Genomic DNA, 19207 nt, shown 5'->3' with positions numbered 1-19207 from the left:
CTGTAGCTCAGGGGAGAGACGTGAAATAAAAGCCCAGGAAGGTTGCTGCAATGGCCCCAAGCCCTGGAGACTCAGCCAGGGTGGGCTCTCCTGGGGCTCCCCCACCCCCGCCCTCTGGGGCACCGTCTGGAAAGGGCCCAGGCCTGGGATCCTGCAGGCCTGGTCTAGACCTGCTCTCCCACCCGCAGCTCTGGACTCTGTTCAAACCACTGGACTTCCCAGCACCTCAGTTTTCTCATCTGGAACACAAGGCCAAGAGGCTTTAAGATGCCTGACAACACCGTCTTCCCTGGTTTAACTCAGGGGCTCTGGGCTTCTTCAGGTTGAGATTTTGGCAAAACGGGGGCAGAATGAGGGGGAACACGGACCCCACCCCCGGCTCCAGGCTCGGGTGACCACACCGTCCCAGCCCTATCTTCCCCCCGTGACACGACCCAAGAGGGCCGCCTCCAGCCCTAACTGGGATGGTCCACGTCCAGGGCGCAAAGCCTCGGGTGTCCCAGGAAACTCCCACTCCTACTGGGGTGACATCAGCTGCCCCCCTGCACTTCACCCCAGCCAGTCCTCACAAAGTGCCCGTGGCCCCCTGCATGTGTGATGACCAACAGACAGCCCAGGCCACCTCAAAGGAGCCGCCACGCCAGTGAGAGGCAGGGAGGGCCACCCAGGCAGGACCCTCCTCTACTCTGAGCTTGGTGCATGGGGGCGTGACTCCCGCAGATCCGGGGGGGACCCTGCAGACAGGCTGAGGGGCCTCACCACTCAGCACGCTGTCAACAGCAGAAGTGAGGGGCAGTGCTAGCCTTGACCATGCGGAAATCACGTAGCCCATAACTGACCCGTCTGGAAGTGCAGGGCCCCAGGGAGGGGGCGGGGGGGTGTTATGGACGGCCACGGGAGTTCTCCCAGCATGGGAGGATGAGCGGTCAGGGAAATGCTGGCAGAGGCTCCGGGCTGCTTGCAGCCGGACTCCGTCACTCACCACAGAACCCTCTGCAGGGTCCCGCCCAGAACTACGCGTCCAGTCTCTTCTGCAGGTTTGGGGGGAAGGGCGGAGGTGTCTGTCCAGGGTCAGCGCCCTGGTCTGGCAATCAGCACTTCACCTGGCAATCAGCATTTCCATCCTGAATATTCACTGGAAGCACCCCTGCTGAAGCTGAAACCCCAATACTTTGGCCATCGGATGGGAAGATCTGGCTCATTAGAAAAGCCCCTGATGCTGGGAAAGATTGAAGGTGGGAGGAGAAGGGGATGACAGAGGATAAGATGGTTGGATGGCATCACTGACTCGATGCACATGAGTTTGAGCAAGCTCCAGGAGTTGGTGATGGACAGGGAAGCCTGGCGTGCTGCAGTCCATGGGGTCGCAAAGAATCAGACACGACTGAGTGACTAAACTGAGCTGAACTGGCCAAGATGATGGGTTCGGGGTGACGTGTTCCACGTGCCGGCCAGCAGGTCTCCGTCTGGACTTCTGTTGGGAAGCACTGGTGGGAGGCAGCGTTCTTCAGCCTCGGGTGCTCAGGGAGCTGTGATCGGATGGGCTGTCGGAGAAGGGGGCCAACACACAAGGACACAGAGCCCAGAGACAGAGGCTGGGGGACAGAGGCTGAGAGGCCACACCTGGGGCCCCTGGAGCCAGCCACGCCTGAAGCCAGCACCCTCGACGTTTAGGACCTAGGAGCTGACAAGTCCCTTTCTTCGCTCAGGCAAGCTGGGGTTGGGTTTCTGTGACTTGTGACCAAGAATCTTGCTTAACACACCCACTTCTGCACAAAGAGTTACAGGAGCCCTGGGAACAGCAGGAAGCGAAAACACACAACCCCACCCTCCAGTAACTGTCGGCCCAACCAGGAAGATCTCACCAGTCGGCCCAGACACACCAGGTGGGGACACGGGGTGTGACCAGCACTGTCTGTTCGAGGCTAGGAGGAGAGGCAGACCCCGGAGCGCCAAGGGATGGGAGCCAGCCCTCATCCTGGGCCCCCTGCACTCTGCCCCTTGTCTTCCTCCCTGCATGAATTCCTCCCCCTACACGGGCTTGCGGGGGTAGCGGGGTGGACAGGAAGCCTGCCAGGGCAACCACGGGGACGCAGGGCTCAGAAGAGATTTGCGCACACATCCGGCTGGGCACGTTCTTGACAGAATTAGGCAGACGGACACCAGATGCCGCTCTTCATAGACCTGCACTACTATGGAACATGGCCATTGCATTTTCTTCCAGGTGGAGAAGAATAAAAGGGACTAAGGATTAGCGGACAGACTCTTAGCTACCCGCCCAGCGTCACACCCACTTCCCTCTTAATGAGCTGGGGGCATGCATGCACTTGGTGGAATTTCAGGCGGACGATCCACACCCTTCAAAAGGCCCCGTGACAAACGTTAGGGCGGCAACTGTCCAGTGTCACCGCCTGGCTCCTCCCGGGGACTCTCCCTCCTGGTTCTCCCTTCTCCCAGCCCACCCTCAATTCCCAAACTCACCACACCACAGCCCTGCTGTTGCCACCACCTGGATGCCCTCCATCCCTGCCCCCACCATCCTTCACCCCGCCACCACCTCTGGGAAGCCCTCTCAGGTTTCTCCAGACGGGGAGGTGCTGGGGGAAGCCGCGTTCCCTTCAGGAGGGTTAAGACCGAAAGTCAGAATCTACTGACTTAGGAAAGCAAGGCAGACCCATGAGATGTCTTGTACGGTGAGTCTGTGGCCCCGACTCAGCTCTGCTATAAATGTCAGCACCTTCTGAGGATAGCAGGAGCTTCGGGAAGAGCCTGGTGGGCATCAAGGTGCTGGCAGCTGGCTGCCCACCACCCCCTCCTCCTTCCCCAAAAGGCCTCTCACGTTGTAGGTCCATAAGTGGCGGTGGGTCCTCGGACCCCCTTCCTAGGATAAGAGGGGAGCCAGGCGGCAAATGGGGCCACCCTCCAGGCTCCGCCCCTTCCAAGCCAGGGCGGGGGAGACACGCAGCTCTGCGAGCCCCTTCCCATGCTGAGGACACCCAGACCCAGGCTCGGCCACCAGCTCATCTAAGGGACTAGAGATGTCATACCCCCCGCCCTCCCCAGGACCCCGGGGACCCTGAGACAGGCAGAGAGGTAAGCCCAGCCCTGGGGCCTGGCAGGGCCCCAACCGAGGCGGAGAGGGGACAGACTCACAGTCTCGCATCCTTCACTACTGGGGGGCCCAGGCCCTGCATGCAGTGCCTCAGGACAGGCAGGGCTGGGACCCCATCATGCGACTGGCACCTGGGCTACAGCCCCACCTCCCATCCCATCCCACCCAGACACCCCCACTCCCGGCGATAATTCCCCATCACTCCAGTGGGCAGTGCCGCTTGGAAACACTCCTGAAAGCAGGACTCTCACGAGCCCCGGGGAACAGAGGGCGGTCCGCTTCCTGCCCTCACGTGCCGCGTGGACAGTCCCCCCACCCCCACGCTTCTCCCAGGTCAGAGGTCAAGGTGGCCAGCAGCAAAGTCAGCCAGACCTGCACATCCCGGAAGGGCGAGGTGGGGTTGCTGGCCAGGCAGCGTGAGGCGGGTCACCCCAGCGTCCAGGGCCCGTCTGGCTGGCTCCTCCGTGTCAGGAGGGCAGTGGTGACCACAGGCCCAACTCCCCTCCCTGGGGCCGGCAGTGCGGGGGGGAGGGACGCTGGAAAAGCGTGTCCCAAAGCACCGCTCCCACTAGACCCCCCTCCCCAGAAGGCCACGGATTTCAGGTTTCCCCGTGGCTGCTGGGCCTCTGTTTGGTGAGATAAAAAGAAAGTCTGATTGGACCTTAGGAGGTGAGCATTTCAGGCCATAATTCATATCAGGAAATTTACCAGAAACCAGATGTCAAGGAGAAATACTCCCTTTAAAAGTGGGCTCTTGGAGCCGACGTTGCTGGACTTTGCTTTGTTTCAGCAAGCCCCTCAGGAAATGGGACAAAAATGGGACCACATCAAACTCCCTGTGGACGCCGGCACATTAGCACAGCCCTGGCCAGATGCTGGGGTGTGCTCCAAGCACCGCCTCAACCCCCCAGGGGTGCTGGTGTAAGGGGAGGGTGGGAGCACATAGCCACAGCCTCCAGAGGCCACACCTTCTCAACCTTTTAAAAGATGACCTGCTGATGCAACTTGGAAGAAAAGACGTAGGTAAATTTTCAGGGGTTCCCTCCCTCCCCAGGGCTGACATCAGAACCTGGTTATCCTCGTGAGCTTCAGTTCAGTTCAGTCACTCAGTCGTGTCTGACTCTTTGCTTCCCCATGGGCTGCAGCATGCCAGGCCTCCCTGTCCATCACCAACTCCTGGAGTTCACTCAAACTCATGTCCATTGAGTCGGTGACGCCATCCAGCCATCTCATCCTCTGTTGTCCCCTTCTCCTCCTGCCCTCAGTCTTTCCCAGCATCAGGGTCTTTTCAAATGAGTCGGCTCTTCACATCAAGTGGCCAAAGTATTGGAGTTTCAGTTTCAGCATCAGTCCTTCCAATGAACATCCAGGACTGATCTCCTTTAGGATGGAGTGGTTGGATCTCCTTGCAGTCCAAGGGACTCTCAAGAGTCTTCTCCAACACCACAGTTCAAAAGCATCAATTCTTTGGTGCTCAGCTTTCTTTATAGTACAACTCTCACATCCATCCACGACGACTGGAAAAATCATAGCCTTGACTAGATGGACCTTTGTTGGCAAAGTGATTTTTCCACTTGTGAGCTTGGCCTGGAGGAAACATTTAGCCCACGATGGACGAATGAACAAGTGACCCCGCGAAAACACATGTTGAAAGATACCCACCGGGTCGACCTTCCAAATCCTGCATGCCGCCCCTCCAGGAAACTCCTCCGTGTTTAAAGTCTGTCCCCTTAAGTCATTTATTTTTGTTGAAAAGCTGAGCCAACCATCTCCCGGGTGCTGGGTTCTGTTCTACGTGAATGTACGACACTCAGACCCAGAGAAGCCATTTAAAAGCCCCAACTGAACTGGGGGACTGCCGCTGTCTCCTTGCTGAGTGCCCTGGCTCTCAGCTGACCCACCCCAGCCAGAGGGCAGAGGCGCCATGACCTGGCTGCGTGGCCACTGCTGCCAATCGAAGGTTCTGGATCCTCTCCTTCTGCCTCTTCCGGTCTCTCCATCTGCCCCCTCAAAAGAGCTCATCTCCACCGGGAAGGCTCAGGACCCTCGCTGCACACAGGCGGAGATCAACTAAGGCCTTGCAGAGCTTCAGAGGTCTCGTGAGGGGCAGGCAGCTGGACAGGGAGGCCGGGTCCATCACCCACCAGCCGTGCGGTCATGCCCAGACAATCAGCAGGGGAGGACCCGGGCCGGGGACCAGCGAGCTCCTCCTAGCCTCCTCAAGGTGCCAAACATTTACTGAGCATCTGCTAAGTACCAGGCGCTGGGGGACAGCAGAGAACAGACAAACCGAAGCCCTGCCCTCCTGGAGTCCACACCCTGGGGGGCTGGTGAGGACCAAGGAAAGGGCTGGGGCCTGGGGGACACAGGACATTAGGACCAGGAGCTGGGGTCGGAGGTGGGGGGCAGAATAATTTCCATGGGGTCAGTCTGTCCTTTCTCTTTCCCACCAGCCACGCCCTAAGTAAGTGTTAGTCGCTGTTGTGTCCGACTCTTTGCGACCCCATGGACTGCAGCCCACCAGGCTCCTCCCTCCATTAGATTTTCCAGGCAAGGATACTGGAGTGGGTTGCCATTTCCTTCTCCCAGGGAATCTTCCCAACCCAGAGATCGAACCCGGGTCTCCTGCACTGCAGGCAGATTCTTTACCGACTGAGCTACAAGGGAAGCCCATGCCTGGCATTTACTACACTTCTACTCACCTGTGATTCACCTGTGATTTCCCCCACCGCCAGTTCCAGGATCACAGGATCCAGGGACTCATGAACAGGGATGGAAAAATAATGACCTCTTAATATTATTTTCAGTATTTATTTATTTGATTGGCTGAAGCAGGTCTTAGTTGCGGCATGGGGGATCTAGTTCCCCGACCAGGAATTGAACCCAGGCCCCCTGCCCTGGTCGTGAGGAGTTTTAGCCACTGGACCTGCCAGGGAAGTCCCGGCAGTGACCTCTTTATGTTCATCGACTCCAGCTGCGGCTGGGCACTTCTCCCTGCATGAAGCAGGCAACAAGTCACAAGGGTGTCACTGGCACCCGGGACTTTGTCACCAACCACAGGTGCTTCCCAGGGCGTGGAGACAGGTGCCGCTGACCACGAAGTATCATTAACGCTCATCACAACGTCAAAGCTGTAGGAGTTATCACACTTGCTGCTAACTCTCGTCTATGTGTGACTAAAGGAAGTTAGTTTTAATACGTTGGTGACTTTGTGACCATAGAACTTATTTCCTTTCGGTCCTCTCTATTTTATTGTTGCGCTGGTTATAAAACCCACATTCTGAGAAAGTTCCATGGGGGAGGCTGTGACACACCAAGAGCTGAGGACCCATGTGCCAGGATGAAGGGGTGGTCCTCGGAGCTGGGAAGCCCCTGCGTGTGCACCCTTGGTCAGCCCAGCAGCTACCTCCAATCACAGATGAAGAACGGCTTCAGGGATGAATAAAAACCCTAAAACCCCTCTACGGTCAAGTGATAAATCAGAACATCAAGTTGGATGGGGTTAAGTAGTACCGATGGGAATAAATTGAGAAAAACGTAAGTTTTTTTATTATTTTATTTTTACAGAGTGAAAATTGAATTACTTAGCTAGTCAGTGAGGTAGTCGATAGGGGAAAGGGCCTAAGGGGGAAAGGGAGGAAGTGAGGCTCACTTGAACTTGAAATACAAAAGGGTAACCTAACTACAGGACTTTGGCCACCTCATGCGGAAGAGTTGACTCATTGGAAAAGACTGATGCTGGGAGGGATTGGGGGCAGGAGGAGGAGGGGACGACAGAGGATGAGATGGCTGGATGGCATCACTGACTCGATGGATGTGAGTCTCAGTGAACTACGGGAGTTGGTGATGGACAGGGAGGCCTGGCGTGCTGCAATTCATGGGGTCGCAAAGAGTCGGACACAATCTGATCTGATCTGAACCTTAGGGAGGCAGCAGCTCCAGGCCACGCCCCTCTGGACCACCCACCTCCCACCCCCGCCCCTGGCCAGTCAGCCTACTCCTGACTTTCCCAGGAGACAGATCTGGATCTTCTGGGCTCCAGGTAACAGCCCCCTCCCCTCGGGTCTCAAAGGGCAGAATGGGGGTTATCGGAGGAAAGCAGAAGCAGCAGCACTGCACATCTCCCTACCGTGTGATTCCCAGGTGTGGGGTGGCCCTGAGCACTGTGACAGTTCCCCCTCCAAAACCACAGGGCCGCGGGTTTCTTTAGGGATTGCAGCCTTGCAGCTGACAGGTGGGCAAAGCTCAAGGCAGACACAGGAGTGACGTCTGCTGTGTCAGGCCACAGGCCCAACCCAAAAACTAACACAGAATTACCATATGACCCTGCAATCCCACTTCTAGATTCATTCCCAGAAGTGGTGAAAACGGGAGTTTCAGTAGCCTTTATACCCCTGTGTCCATAGCAGCATTGTTCACGATAGCCCAGAGGTGGGAGCAGCCCAGTGTCCATGGATGGATGAACAGGTAAGCAAGTGTGGTCCGTCCATGCGGTGGACTATGATTCAGCCTCGAAAAAGGAGGACACTCTAAAGCATGCTACAGCATGCGTGACCCTTCAGGACAGCACACCAAGTGAAATAGGCCAGATACAAAGAGGATAAACAATGCATGCCTCCGCTTATACAAGGTCCTTAGAAGAAATAGAGTCACAGACAGAAGCAGAATGCTGGTTTCCAGAGAAAGCGGGAGGTGGGAACGGATGGGGGTTCATGTTTCTTGGGGACGGAGTTTCAGTTTGGGAAGATGACAAAGTTCTGGAGATGACGGTGGTGATGGGTTCACAACCATGTGAATGGACTTCATGCCACTGAATGTCCACTTAAAAATGGTTTGGAGGGTAAATTCTAAGTTATCTGTAATTTACCACCACTGCCAACAAAGGTCCATCTAGTCAAAACTATGGTTTTTCCAACAGTCATGTACGGATGTGAGAGTTGTACCATAAAGAAAGCTGAGCACTGAAGAATTGATGCTTTTGAACTCTGCTGTTGAAGAAGACTCTTGAAGAGTCCCTTGGACTACAAGGAGATCCAACCAGCCCATCCTAAAGGAAATCAGTCTTGAATATTCATTGGAAGGACTGATGCTGAAGTTGAAGCTCCAATACTCTGGCCACCTGATTGTGAAGAGCTGACTCACTGGAAAGACCCTGATGCTGGGAAAGATTGAAGGCAGGAGGAGAAGGAAACGACAGAGGATGAGATGGTTGGATGGCATCACAGACTCGATGGACATGAGTTTGAGTAAACTCTGGGAGTTGGTGAGGGATAGGGAGGCCTGGCGTGCTGCAGTCCATGGAGTCTCAAAGAGTCAGACACGACTGAGCGAGTGAACTGAACTGAACCACCGCTGAGAAACAATAAAGAAGAAAAAAGCGTAAAAAATTTTTTTGCCCTAAAAAGGAGCGCTCAGGCTCAAGAGTGAAGAGTGGCATCACATCTCGGGCCTGTATCAGCTCTGTGACTTTGGGCAAGTCCCCGGGATGCTGCGAACCTCACTTTCCTTTGTAAAATGAGTGCAACAGTTGTATCCATGTCTTAGGACTGTTTGCAGAAGTAAATGAGATGATGCTTGTGATGCGCTTGGCACAGCCATGGGCACATAAAAGGGGGCTGTGATTATTAACTTCATGATTACTAATCAGAAGCAATATGTAAATGACGAGAAATTGTTATTCTAAGATAGAATTGCCTCTGAAGCAGAAGTATGGAGGCCATCCTACATGCCGCCTCTCCCGCTAAGGCCCGGGAGATGGTATCTCTCAGAAATACACACGGCACAGACACTCATAAAGAACCCTTTCTGAATTAAAAGTCATTGGAATAGAAGCAGCCACATGCAGCCTGGCTCTTTTCTCCCTTTAATTTGAACTTAATTTATCTCCGAGCATCAGGACATGGCGTCGTGCAAGAGATGTGCCCTGTTGGAGTCAACGTGAGCTCGGCATTGAAGGGAATGATCAGCTTTTGCAAGAAAATCATGAAGAAAGGAGGGTGCTGTTATTTTAAGATCTTCGCGCTGGTGTGAAAAGAAATTAATTAAATGATCATAATTTTCTGGACGAATGCAGTAACTGACTGCTGCAGAGATGCAAAATTAAGAAGCACCTTTTCCACCTCAAAAGAACAGTGGAGTTTTCATTCTCTCTCTCTTTTATTTTTTTCCGGTTCTGCAGTGACAGCTCCCATTCCAGGATTCCCATTAAATGTTTAAAACAACAAACAGAGCTTAATTGGGATACAGGTGATACAATGCTGTGTGTCCTGGAATCCCGGAGCTGCAGCAGGAAGGGTTTTCCTGCTACCCTCCGAGGGCTGTCCATCCGTCATTGCCAGCTCCCAGGGGGCTGGGAACAGGCTGAACAGGTCTGTGTTTTACAACCCACGGAGTGCGGGTTAGGGGTGGTCGCACCGCGGGAGCCCATGTGAGGCGGTGCAGGGCATTCGCCTGCCCGCCATCCACTGGGCACTCCTGGAAGACCCATGGGTGCGTGTTTTCATGGCGCTTCTGTCCCCCGCATCCACGCTCACACCGAGGATGAGGCTTTCCAAGGATTCCCACAGCAAGAGCAGGCTGGGGATAGAACCCCCAACATGGGCTTCACCTTCCAGACCCCAGGGACGGAGACCTCACCGTGACCACGACAACAGGCAGGGCTCCCCCTGCTCCCTGAGCTTCCAAACCTGGGCACAGGCTGGCCAGGAACAGGGCTGCAGAAGCGGCTGGCTTCAAGGCTTACCAGCATTGCCCCGCACTCCATAAAGCACCCGTGCCAACTCAGGAATTAGTAGGGCGAGGGCGAAACAGGCCACTGGGAAGCATCTGTAAATAACTCACTCTTTGGATGCTGAAAAAAGAAAAATGGGGAAGCTCCCCCCGCCCCAAACAGAAGGCAGTTTACAAGCTCCCACTCCGGGTCCTCCTAAACTGGGGGATCACGTGGGGGTGCCTGGCGTGTTGCCAGCGCATGATCTCACGGCTCCAGCCCCACACTCCCCAGTGTCATCCTCGGGGGGCTGAGCTTACCTCTGACCAATTATGCTAAAACCAAATGTTGAAACAACTGTAACTCTAAAGGAGGCCTACCAAGCGCTGGATTGCCTTCTAATCTGAAGGGGCGTGCAGAAGAAAGAAGCTAATTTATGATCTCCTTAAAACACTCTCAGGAACCCTCATGCAACTACAAATTAAATAGCCACTTCATTAAAGTAAAAGTAGATTTGTGCAATGTGTCCAGGAACCTTATTAACAGAGCTGTTTTTGTGCCTTTGAGCCAAGCTTCCTGATTGACAGACCTGTTCTTTCTCCGCCTGGTGCACCAGACTTTTCCAGGACTCCGTACCTCGCCATCGGCCTGCACCCTCTCACCCTCCCAACCTCCTCCTAGGCCCGGTGACGGTGACTCTCCCCACCCTTCAGAGCTGCTCGAGCATCACCTCCTCCAGGAAGTCCTCGGTGACCTCCCCAGCACAGATCCTTAGGGCACCAGAATTCTGCAATAAATTCCTGTCCAGTCCCAGTGACCCACCAGGACAGGAGTTGTGATTGGTTTTGCTCACCACTGCACCCCAGCACCTAACAGAGCCTCTTCTTTTTAACTTCTTATTTTATATTGGAATCTAGCCGATTCACATGCTGTGACAGTTGCAAAGGCACAGAAGAATGACTCAGTCTCATACACACACGTATCCATTCTCCCCCAAACTGCCCTCCCGTTCAGGCGGCCACATCACATTGAGCAGAGCTCCCTGTGCTGCACAGTAGGCCCCTGTTGGTTATCCACCTTTAATAGAGCCATGCAAACACGTCGATCCCCAACTCCCTCGCTATCTCCTCCCTCCACCCTCCCCACGCCATCCGCCCCCCACCCGCAACCATAAGTTCATTCTCTGAGTCCTAACAGACCCTCTTAGAAAGCAGCTGCTTTGAAGGCTAACGCGAGGTCTCTTCTCACCTGGGACTCTCAAACTTCGAATGAGTTCTCCAGGCACAGAAGAATGCCAAAGACCCCAGGTGGTCCTGCGCCCAAGACAGGCACCCCCCACCCCCGACTGCAACACTGCCAGCTTGCCTGCCAAGACTCTCCCAGACCCAGCCCGCCCAGCGTATGCGTCCACCGACCACCGCCTGCCTCACAGCGCCGGCTGCCCTCACTCTCATCATTTGTCGTCCAGCCGCCAGGCCCAGGCTGGCACAGCTGGCTTCCTGACAGCAAATGTGACGGCCGCTCAGTGCTGGTCACCGCATCCCTCGACCTCTGTCTGCTTCTGTCTGTGTCTAGGTGGCCGCTGGCTGCCCTTGGTGAAGGCTGCGAGACAGAGAAGCAGCCCTGCATCTGGGAAGATGCCCACCGGCCAAGCAGAGACCAGCCACAGCTCAGCCACCGTGAACTAAACCTCTCTCTCCAGTCCAGTCCCCACCCCACAATGCTGCAGGCCGGCACTCTGGTGGCCTGGAATTCCAAAATATCTCACGGAAGATTCTGTAGACTTAAATGGAAGGCCCTGGAGCCACAAAGCCCGCCCACAGGAGTGGAGCACAGCTGTCACCACAAAGACCCCGCCATCAGATGCCAGGCTACAAATCAGCTTTGTCACCGGATTCATTCAAGAACCTGAAGGGCTTTCCATGAAGGCCCTTATGGTCCTCTGGACGTTGAAGGCTGGCCATGAGCCAGGAGGCCAGTGCCGCTCCAGGAAAGACAGAAGCCTGCAGCGGGGATAGGGAAGCGGGAGCTGAGGCGGGCAGCCACGCCCTGTCCATCCTCATCGGAGCCTGCTCTGAGATCCACTCTCCCCTCCCTCTGTCCCCTCCAGGGCCTGGGCCACGTCTCAGCACCATAGCAGCCTCCTCCCTGAGCCCACCCTGCACACTGCCTCCAGGGTGGTGGCTGAAACTCAGCCCAGCCCCCGCGGCCACTTCCCGAGCCCCTGCTTCAGGCCGCACCCTGTCGGAGCACTTTACACAGACGATCCGGCACTGCAGACAGATGTTCGAGCCATCACTTCCCCCAGATCTAAGACACCGAGGCCTCGGGAGCTCAGTCCATCCAACCCAAACCGCAGAGCCAGAAAGGGGCAGGGCCGGTGCGAACCCAGGCAAGCACCCATAACCCACGCTACCACAGTGGGCCCTGGGGCCTCATGTTTGGGGCCCATTCAGAGCTGACTTCAACCAGTTTTTTGTTTTCAAACTTCTTTCCTCTGGTTTCTCTTCATGCACAATGCACTCACTGTCTCCTTAGAGGGTGCATAGCACGCCTTCACATCCCCTCCCCCCAGATCTTGCTCAAGTAGCCCCTCCCCCAGGATGCCCCTCTCTGTCCCCCATGTGCCCCCCCCCACTCAACCTATAAGTTCACCCTGATAGCGACTCTTCAGGCAGTCTTCCCTGATTTCCCCACTGGGGAAGATGGTGCTCAGCCCCCATATCTTAACTGTGCATGTCCATCCCTTCTTTCCCCACAGGACTACTCTGAGCCCCGCTGCGTGAAGCTCAAGGGACACAAAAGTAAATGAAGCCCCTTTCCAGCTGTTATGAATTAAAGTGTGCCCCCCCCCCCCACAAATCATATGTTTAACTCCTAACCACCAGGACCTCAGGATGTGACTATATTTGGAGATAAGGTCTTTAAAGAGGGGATTAAGGTAAAATGGGGCTTCCTTAGTGGCTCAGATGGTAAAGAATCTACCTGCAACGCAGGAGACCCAGGTTCAATTCCTGGTTCAGGAAGATCCCCTGAAGAAGGGAATGGCAACCCACTCCAGTACTCTTGCCTGGAGAATCCCATGGACAGAGGAGCCTGATGGGCTACAGTCTGTGGGGTCACAAAGAGTTAGACACAACTGGGTGACTAGCACAACTTAAAATGAGGCCACCGGAGTGGGCCCTGATTCCATATGACTGGTGTCCTTGTAGGAAGAGATTAGGACGCAGACACAAAGATGGCCAGTCCTAAAGGAAATCAACACTGGAAGGACTGAAGCTGAAGCTCCAATACTTTGGCCACCTGATGCGAAGAGCCATTGGAAAAGACTCTGATGCGGGGAAAGATTGAAGGCGGGAGGAGAAGGGGACAATAGAGGATGAGACAGTTGGATGGCATCACCGACTCAATGGACATGAGTTTGAGCAAGCTCCGGGAGTTGGTGATGGACAGGGAAGCCTGGCGTGCTGCAGTCCATGGGGTCGCAAAGAGTCGGACACGACTGATCGACTGAACAACAACACAAAGACGGCCATTGACAAGCCAGAGGGAGAGGCCTTGGGAGCTACCAACCCTGCTGCCCCCTTGATCTCAGATGAAAGTGAAAGTGAAAGTTGCTCAGTCTTGTCCAACCCTTTGCAACCCCATGGACTATACAGTCCAAGGATTTCTCCAGGCCAGTATACTGGAGTGGGTAGCCATTCCCTTCTCCGGTGGATTTTCCCAACCCAGGGATTGAACCCAGGTCTCCCGCATTGCAGGTTCTTTACCAGCTGAGCCACAAGGGAAGCCCTTGGATGACCAGCCTCCAAAACCCTGGGCAAAGCCCTGCTTTTTGAGCCATCCGGTCTGGCTCTCTGTTGTGGCGGCCCTGGGAGGCTGACACAACTGCCCTGAAGGAACCTGACCTCTGACAGGTGTGCCAGCTGTGACCCATTTCACACCTTCAGAAGCTCCACACTCTGATTTGGAGCTCTGTGTCTCTGGGTATAAAACATGCACAAATGTTAGGTTCCCGAAGATCCCCCGGTAGAGAGCAGGGATAGTCAGGGCTGAATTATCTCTGCTCCCCTAGACGTCTCCAACCCAACCCTGCAAACAGGACACAGAGCAGAGGCAGAAAAGGGAGCGGGCAGGGTGGGCCAATCCGTGGCCCAGCAGTAACAAAGCCAAACAAACGGCCTGGCTGCAGGAAGCTCACATTCCAGTCCATTAACGTATCCAAGGTACAGTCCCACTGCCCTAAAGAAAGGCGTGCAGATGAGCTGCGCTTCAGGATATAACTGTGGGATTTCCCAGAAGCGGGAAAATCGGGACAGGGCACAGCGCCGTCCCACTGGGGTAGCATCAAACCCTGAGCCTGGAACCAGAGACCTGCATCCTGTCGCATTGTCCTGTGTGTGTGTGTGTGTTAGTTGCTCAGTCGTGTCCGACTCTTTGCAACCCCATGGGTTTTAGTTCTCCAGGCTCTCGCCTCTGCCCATGGAATTCTCCAGGCAAGAATACTGGAGTAGGTTGCCATTCACCTTCCCCAGGAGACCTTCCCCACCCAGGGATGTAACCCGGGTCTCCTGCATTGCAGGTGGATTCTTGACTGTCTCAGCCACCTGGGAAGCCTTCATTCTTGTCATATTTGCCTCTAAATCACCCCTCTGCCTCTGAGGGTAGCTAGCGAGACTCACAACCTGGAGCCTCTGTGCACCACCCCGTCTGGAAGCATCAAAGGTAACACCGGTTGGTTGCAATGAAACATTCATTTCACACCTAACAATTCATTTCTATGGCTAAACGGCAGACAGAAAGGCAGTGTCTGAACTTCCAAGCAAGTCCCCTTCTGCATCTCCATGGGAGCGGGAAGAAACCAAGCCTTTGGAAGGAAAAAGCACATATGTTCTCAGCGCTACAGCCACGGGACCTGTCCTGGAGCCAGCTCACATCCTGTGATTCGCCATTCCTTTCTGCAGATGCTCTAAAATGCCGTTTTGAGCAGCTACCCCTCTCAGCAAATGCTTTTTCTATTAACTTGGAAAAACACCGGACACAGTGAAGCAAACACTTTCTCTGCTCACGTGAAGCACCTGGACAGGCCTAGCTCCTTGGGGCCGGATACCTGCGCAAACGAAGTGAAATGAAATTTTGAAAAGACTCTGCTCAGCAAATCAGCCTCAAGTCAGTTTCTTTCCTGTTGCCGCTTTCAAAGATGGGGCTTTCAAGCAGAGGAGCGGAGGTGATCCAAGTGCAAAATCCTGGCTAAAATCCTTGGCCCTGTGGCTGCCAGAGGGGCTTGGAGCGCATTTCTGAGTGCGGAGAAAATAACGTAACGCATGCGCGGAGTACTAAGAAACCAGAGACTGGGCGGGGGGGATGGCTTTTCTCAGCGCTTGGTTACAGCTTTCACTCCTCTTGAGTTTTCCCCAGGCAAGCGAAACTCAGGCATCACCTGCTGCCAAAGCCAAAGAATGATGTGCTTTTCCAGAGAGGACTCCAGTCTCCCATTCCAGAGAATGGGTGAGCCGGGGGTGGGGGGAGTAGGCGGTGTTGACAAGCGGAGTGGGAGGTGCTTGAGCCAAAGGCCTGGTCAGCGTCTCCAGGCTGCTCTGCCCACCTTCTCACCCACAGACGCTAACAGCCGTGAGTACTTGGGCTTCCGCCTCCTGAGTGTCTTGCTAAGTGCCAGGCCACGCCGGGCTCCGCACAGTCACCCCTGCCCGCCCCCGCTTTCCTAGCTCCAGGGGAGCAAGGCATCTCTCAAAGCTCCTCTCCAGATTTGGACTTCCTGCGACCCACTAAAGAGAAACCAGCACCCCCCTCCCACTTCCCACACCCAACCTCCCCCTTGCAGGCATTCACCTGCCAGCAGCCAGGAAATAGTCATAAGGGACCCACTCAACTCAGCCACTGTCCCCAAGGAGCAAAGCCAGGTGGGCTCCTCTGCCAGGCCCTGCCCCCTCGTCTCTCCAAGGAAACCCTGCACTCAAGGGGGGTTGGCAGGCTAGCTCTCAGTGAGTCCTGAAGGTGCTTGTCCCATCTGGGAGGCTGGTCTCCAACACTCTGTGTCTCTCCCTAACTTCTTTCACCCCCACTGGCCACTCCCCACGAAGCTAAAATGAATTAGCTGCTGGATGAACCTGGGGCAGGGGTGGCGGGGAGGAGGGAGGCTTGGTTTGAATGTTCTGGCTCCACAGGATTGACTTAACAGTCAATATTTATTTGTTCCCTTGAGTTACTGGTGTCCAGGTTTTACCCTGCAGTCCCAAAGGTACAGCTTAGGGTACACAGGACAAGGTTTAGTAGTGAAACGGGAATGAGGGAAGGGCAGGGCCCAGCTGCACATCTGGGGTCTGACCCCTCTCTCCAGACGGTGCGGGTTTGGACCTCCAGGCACTTCCCTGGTGGCTCAGATGGTAATGAAACCGTCTGCAATGCAGGAGATTCAGGTTTGATCCCTAGGCCAGGAAGATCCCCTGGAGGAGGAAATGGCAACCTACTCAAGCATTCTTGCCTGGAGAATCCCATGGATGGAGGAGCCTGGTGGGCTACAGTCCACGTGATCGCAAAGGGTCAGATACGACTGGCTAGCAGGGCACTGAGCTCTGGACCAAGCAGGCTCATCCAGCGCTGCCCCTGCACCAGTAGGCTCACTCCACCCCATCCCTCCTCCACCCCAGGGCGCCCAGCACGCAGGGCTAGACAGAGGAGCTGAGTAACAGTACCACCCAGCCCAGGCTACACTCCTGCCCTGCCTCGAGGAGCGCCTGGACCCCCACCCCTCCACTCCTGATGGACTGATGGACGCAGGGCCTGGCCCTATGCCGTCTCTCCAGAAGTTTGGGGAGCAGTGGTCAAGGAGAAGGGTTGGGGGCAGCCCCTGGACAATGAGCCGACATGGATGCAAGGGAGTGAGGAGGGGTTCCCATCTCCTCTCCCCACAACCAGCCACTCCCACACACACAGCTGCTGGCTGTGCTTCCCCGGCCCCAACCCCACCCAGGGGAAGAAGGTGAGGGTTAGCCCCATACCCCTGACACACCACCCAAAGGAGGAGCGGGTAGGACCCGCAGGGCTGGTGGAAGGAGGCGCCAGAGGACCCTAACAGAAGTGTCTTTGCTGGGCAAGGGTGTCCAACTTCCAGCTGGAACGAGGCCAAAGTAGCGGCGAAGGTGGGGGAGGGCGGGGAGTGCAGGAAGCTGGCCCGAAGCGCGGCGCGGAGCCCAACTCCCCGGGTTAGCAGATCCCCGCACATCCAGGTGCGTCCGGCGGCGGGTCCTCCGGACCGGGAGAGGGGCTGCCCCAGAACCGGACGCCGGGCTGACCGCGGAGGTCCTGGAGCCCGTGGAGGTGCCAAGAGCGGGTACCGGGTAGACCAGGGTGGAGAGAGAATCCCAAAGCAGCGCTGGGCGGACCCGGCAGAGCATGAAGGCGATAGAGGTGCAACACCGAGTTGGGAGTGATCTTAAAAGGCCTGGGGGCGCCCCAAGGTGGCCGGGGTCCCGAAACCTCCAGAGACACCCCCAACCTGCGGTCCGGAGGCCAGTGGGGGTGCCCCCGAGACGGCTCAGGGTCCTGGAAATCAGTGGAAATGTCCCCGAGGTAAGGCAGGGTGCTCACGTATCTGGAGACCTCTTCCCAAGTGGCCCAGGGCCCGCAGGGGCGCCGCCAGGGTAACTCCCGTCCCCAGGTCTCCGAGAATAGCGGGGTGACTGCGGGGCCGTCCATAAGTGGAGGCTCCGAGGTGTCCGGGTCAGGGCTCGCGGGGGGCGCGCGGAGGTCACTTACACTGCTGTTCTCGCCCGTCCAGTGCACCATCGCCTGATTGTGCGTCGCGTCCCCCTTGAGCACGAACGACGTGCTGATGAGCGAGACTTGCGCCCGCGAAGCCGCTCCGGCCATCGGCGCTGCCCGCGCCCAGCGCCCCTGGCCCGCGGCGGGGGCGCCGTCCTCGCCGGGACCCGGAGCCTGACCGGGACCCGGGGTACCGGGCTCCTCGTCGCGCGCCTGCCGATCCTCGCCACCGCCGGGCAGCGCGCGCCCCGCAGGCGGGTTCGGCGGCGCCCGGGTCAGCCGGGCGCGGGGACCCAGGCGCCCGGGCTCCAGGGAGCGCCCTGCCGCCCCGCAAGCGGCCAGCAACAGCAGCAGCAGCAGGAGCGGCCGCGAGCGCGGCGGCGGCGGCGGCGGCGGCGCCCCCGGGCTCGGGGCTCGGGCGGTGGGGCCGGGGCCCTTCGGGGCGCGCGGGGATCCCCGGAGCGCCATGGTCGCCGAGGGGCGGCGGCGGGGCCGGCGGCGGGGCGGCGCGGGCGAGAGAGACCGCGGCCGGGAGAGCGGAGGGCGCTGGGGAGCGCGAGCGAGAGCGCAGAGAAAGGAGCCGGCGAGGGGAGGGCGCCGGCGGGAGGAGGGGACTCGGCGCTCCGCCGCGGCCACCGCGCAGCCGAGGGCGCACCGCCACCTGCCGGCCAGCCCCGCGCCCGCCCGGGCGAGCGCCAGACGCTCAGCAACCCGGCCGGCGGAGGTCCTGGGGCGCGCCCCCACCCTCCAGGGCCGCAGGCCACAGACCTCTGTCCTCAAGGCTTGCTCCTTTCCTCCTCCTCCCCGCCTCCTTCCCTCCGCCCTTCCTCTGCCCCTTTCTTCCTGTATTTACTGAGCACCTACTCTGGAAGAGCCAAGTGCCAGGCCCTGGGGATAACCGAGTGAACACAGCCAGGTGCCTGGTTCATCAGCTGAGAGTCTGCTGTCGGGAGACAGACCACCCCCAAGTGGATGCGATCATGGACGAAATCACCCCAGGGAGACAGGATGAAGCCAAATCATAAGTAAAAAGGTGGTCTCTTACAGGGGCCTCTGAAGGAGTAGCAGTGGGTCGAAACCGAACCCAGCACCTTGAGGATGAGGAGGAGACCGTTAGAAGTTGGGGAGGGGGAGGTACTTCGAAAACCCTAAGGCAGCTTCCAGACGACCTATTCCTGCAGCCATGCCTGGGGCTTAGCTTTCGGGACTTGCGGACAGTGGCTTTAAGTCCCAACCCTGGGGGCCACCAGGGGGGCTGCCCTGAACGTAAGAACAGACACCTGGGCGAGAAGAAGGTGTGGGTGAGGTCCCATTCCGAGCCTGGCGGGCCACCGAGCAGAGAGGAAAGGGAGGCTCAGAGCATGGAAGCCCCCACACAAGGTCATGAACCTGCTTTAGCCAGAATTCAAAGTAAGAGTCAGCTTTGCATCCTCTGCCAGGCCAGGGGCCACTCCCTCCATCCCCCTCCCCAGTGGCCCCTGTGTTAGAAATCCTCAGGCTTAGTGTCCTTGTCACACTCTCCTCCCAGATGGGTCTCTGCTTCAGAAAGAGAATGCTCACAGAGAGAGCCTAACAGGGCAGAGCAGCAAAGCCTCAGACATTCG

At 56.9% G+C, this 19207-nt stretch overlaps 1 protein-coding gene across 2 annotated transcripts in view; it reads right to left on the bottom strand.

Annotated features, from left to right (window-relative positions):
- Nucleotides 1-18119, bottom strand: part of SORCS2 (sortilin related VPS10 domain containing receptor 2) — a 495160-nt gene extending 477041 nt beyond the window's left edge. Inside the window, exon 1 of one of the 2 annotated variants that reach the window (XM_024993671.2) lies at nt 17598-18119. In XM_024993671.2, the coding sequence (XP_024849439.1) occupies nt 17598-18071 (474 nt within the window). In that variant the 5' untranslated portion in view covers nt 18072-18119. The remainder of the gene's footprint in view (nt 1-17597) is intronic. The other variant, XM_024993672.2, reaches the window with a different exon arrangement.
- Between the last annotated feature and the right edge of the window lie 1088 nt (nt 18120-19207).

This window comes from Bos taurus, chromosome 6, assembly GCF_002263795.3.
Source record: "Bos taurus isolate L1 Dominette 01449 registration number 42190680 breed Hereford chromosome 6, ARS-UCD2.0, whole genome shotgun sequence".
Classification (NCBI taxonomy): Eukaryota; Metazoa; Chordata; class Mammalia; order Artiodactyla; family Bovidae; genus Bos; species Bos taurus.
Note: the sequence above shows the minus strand (reverse complement) of the source record. Positions and strands in the feature narration are given on the sequence as shown.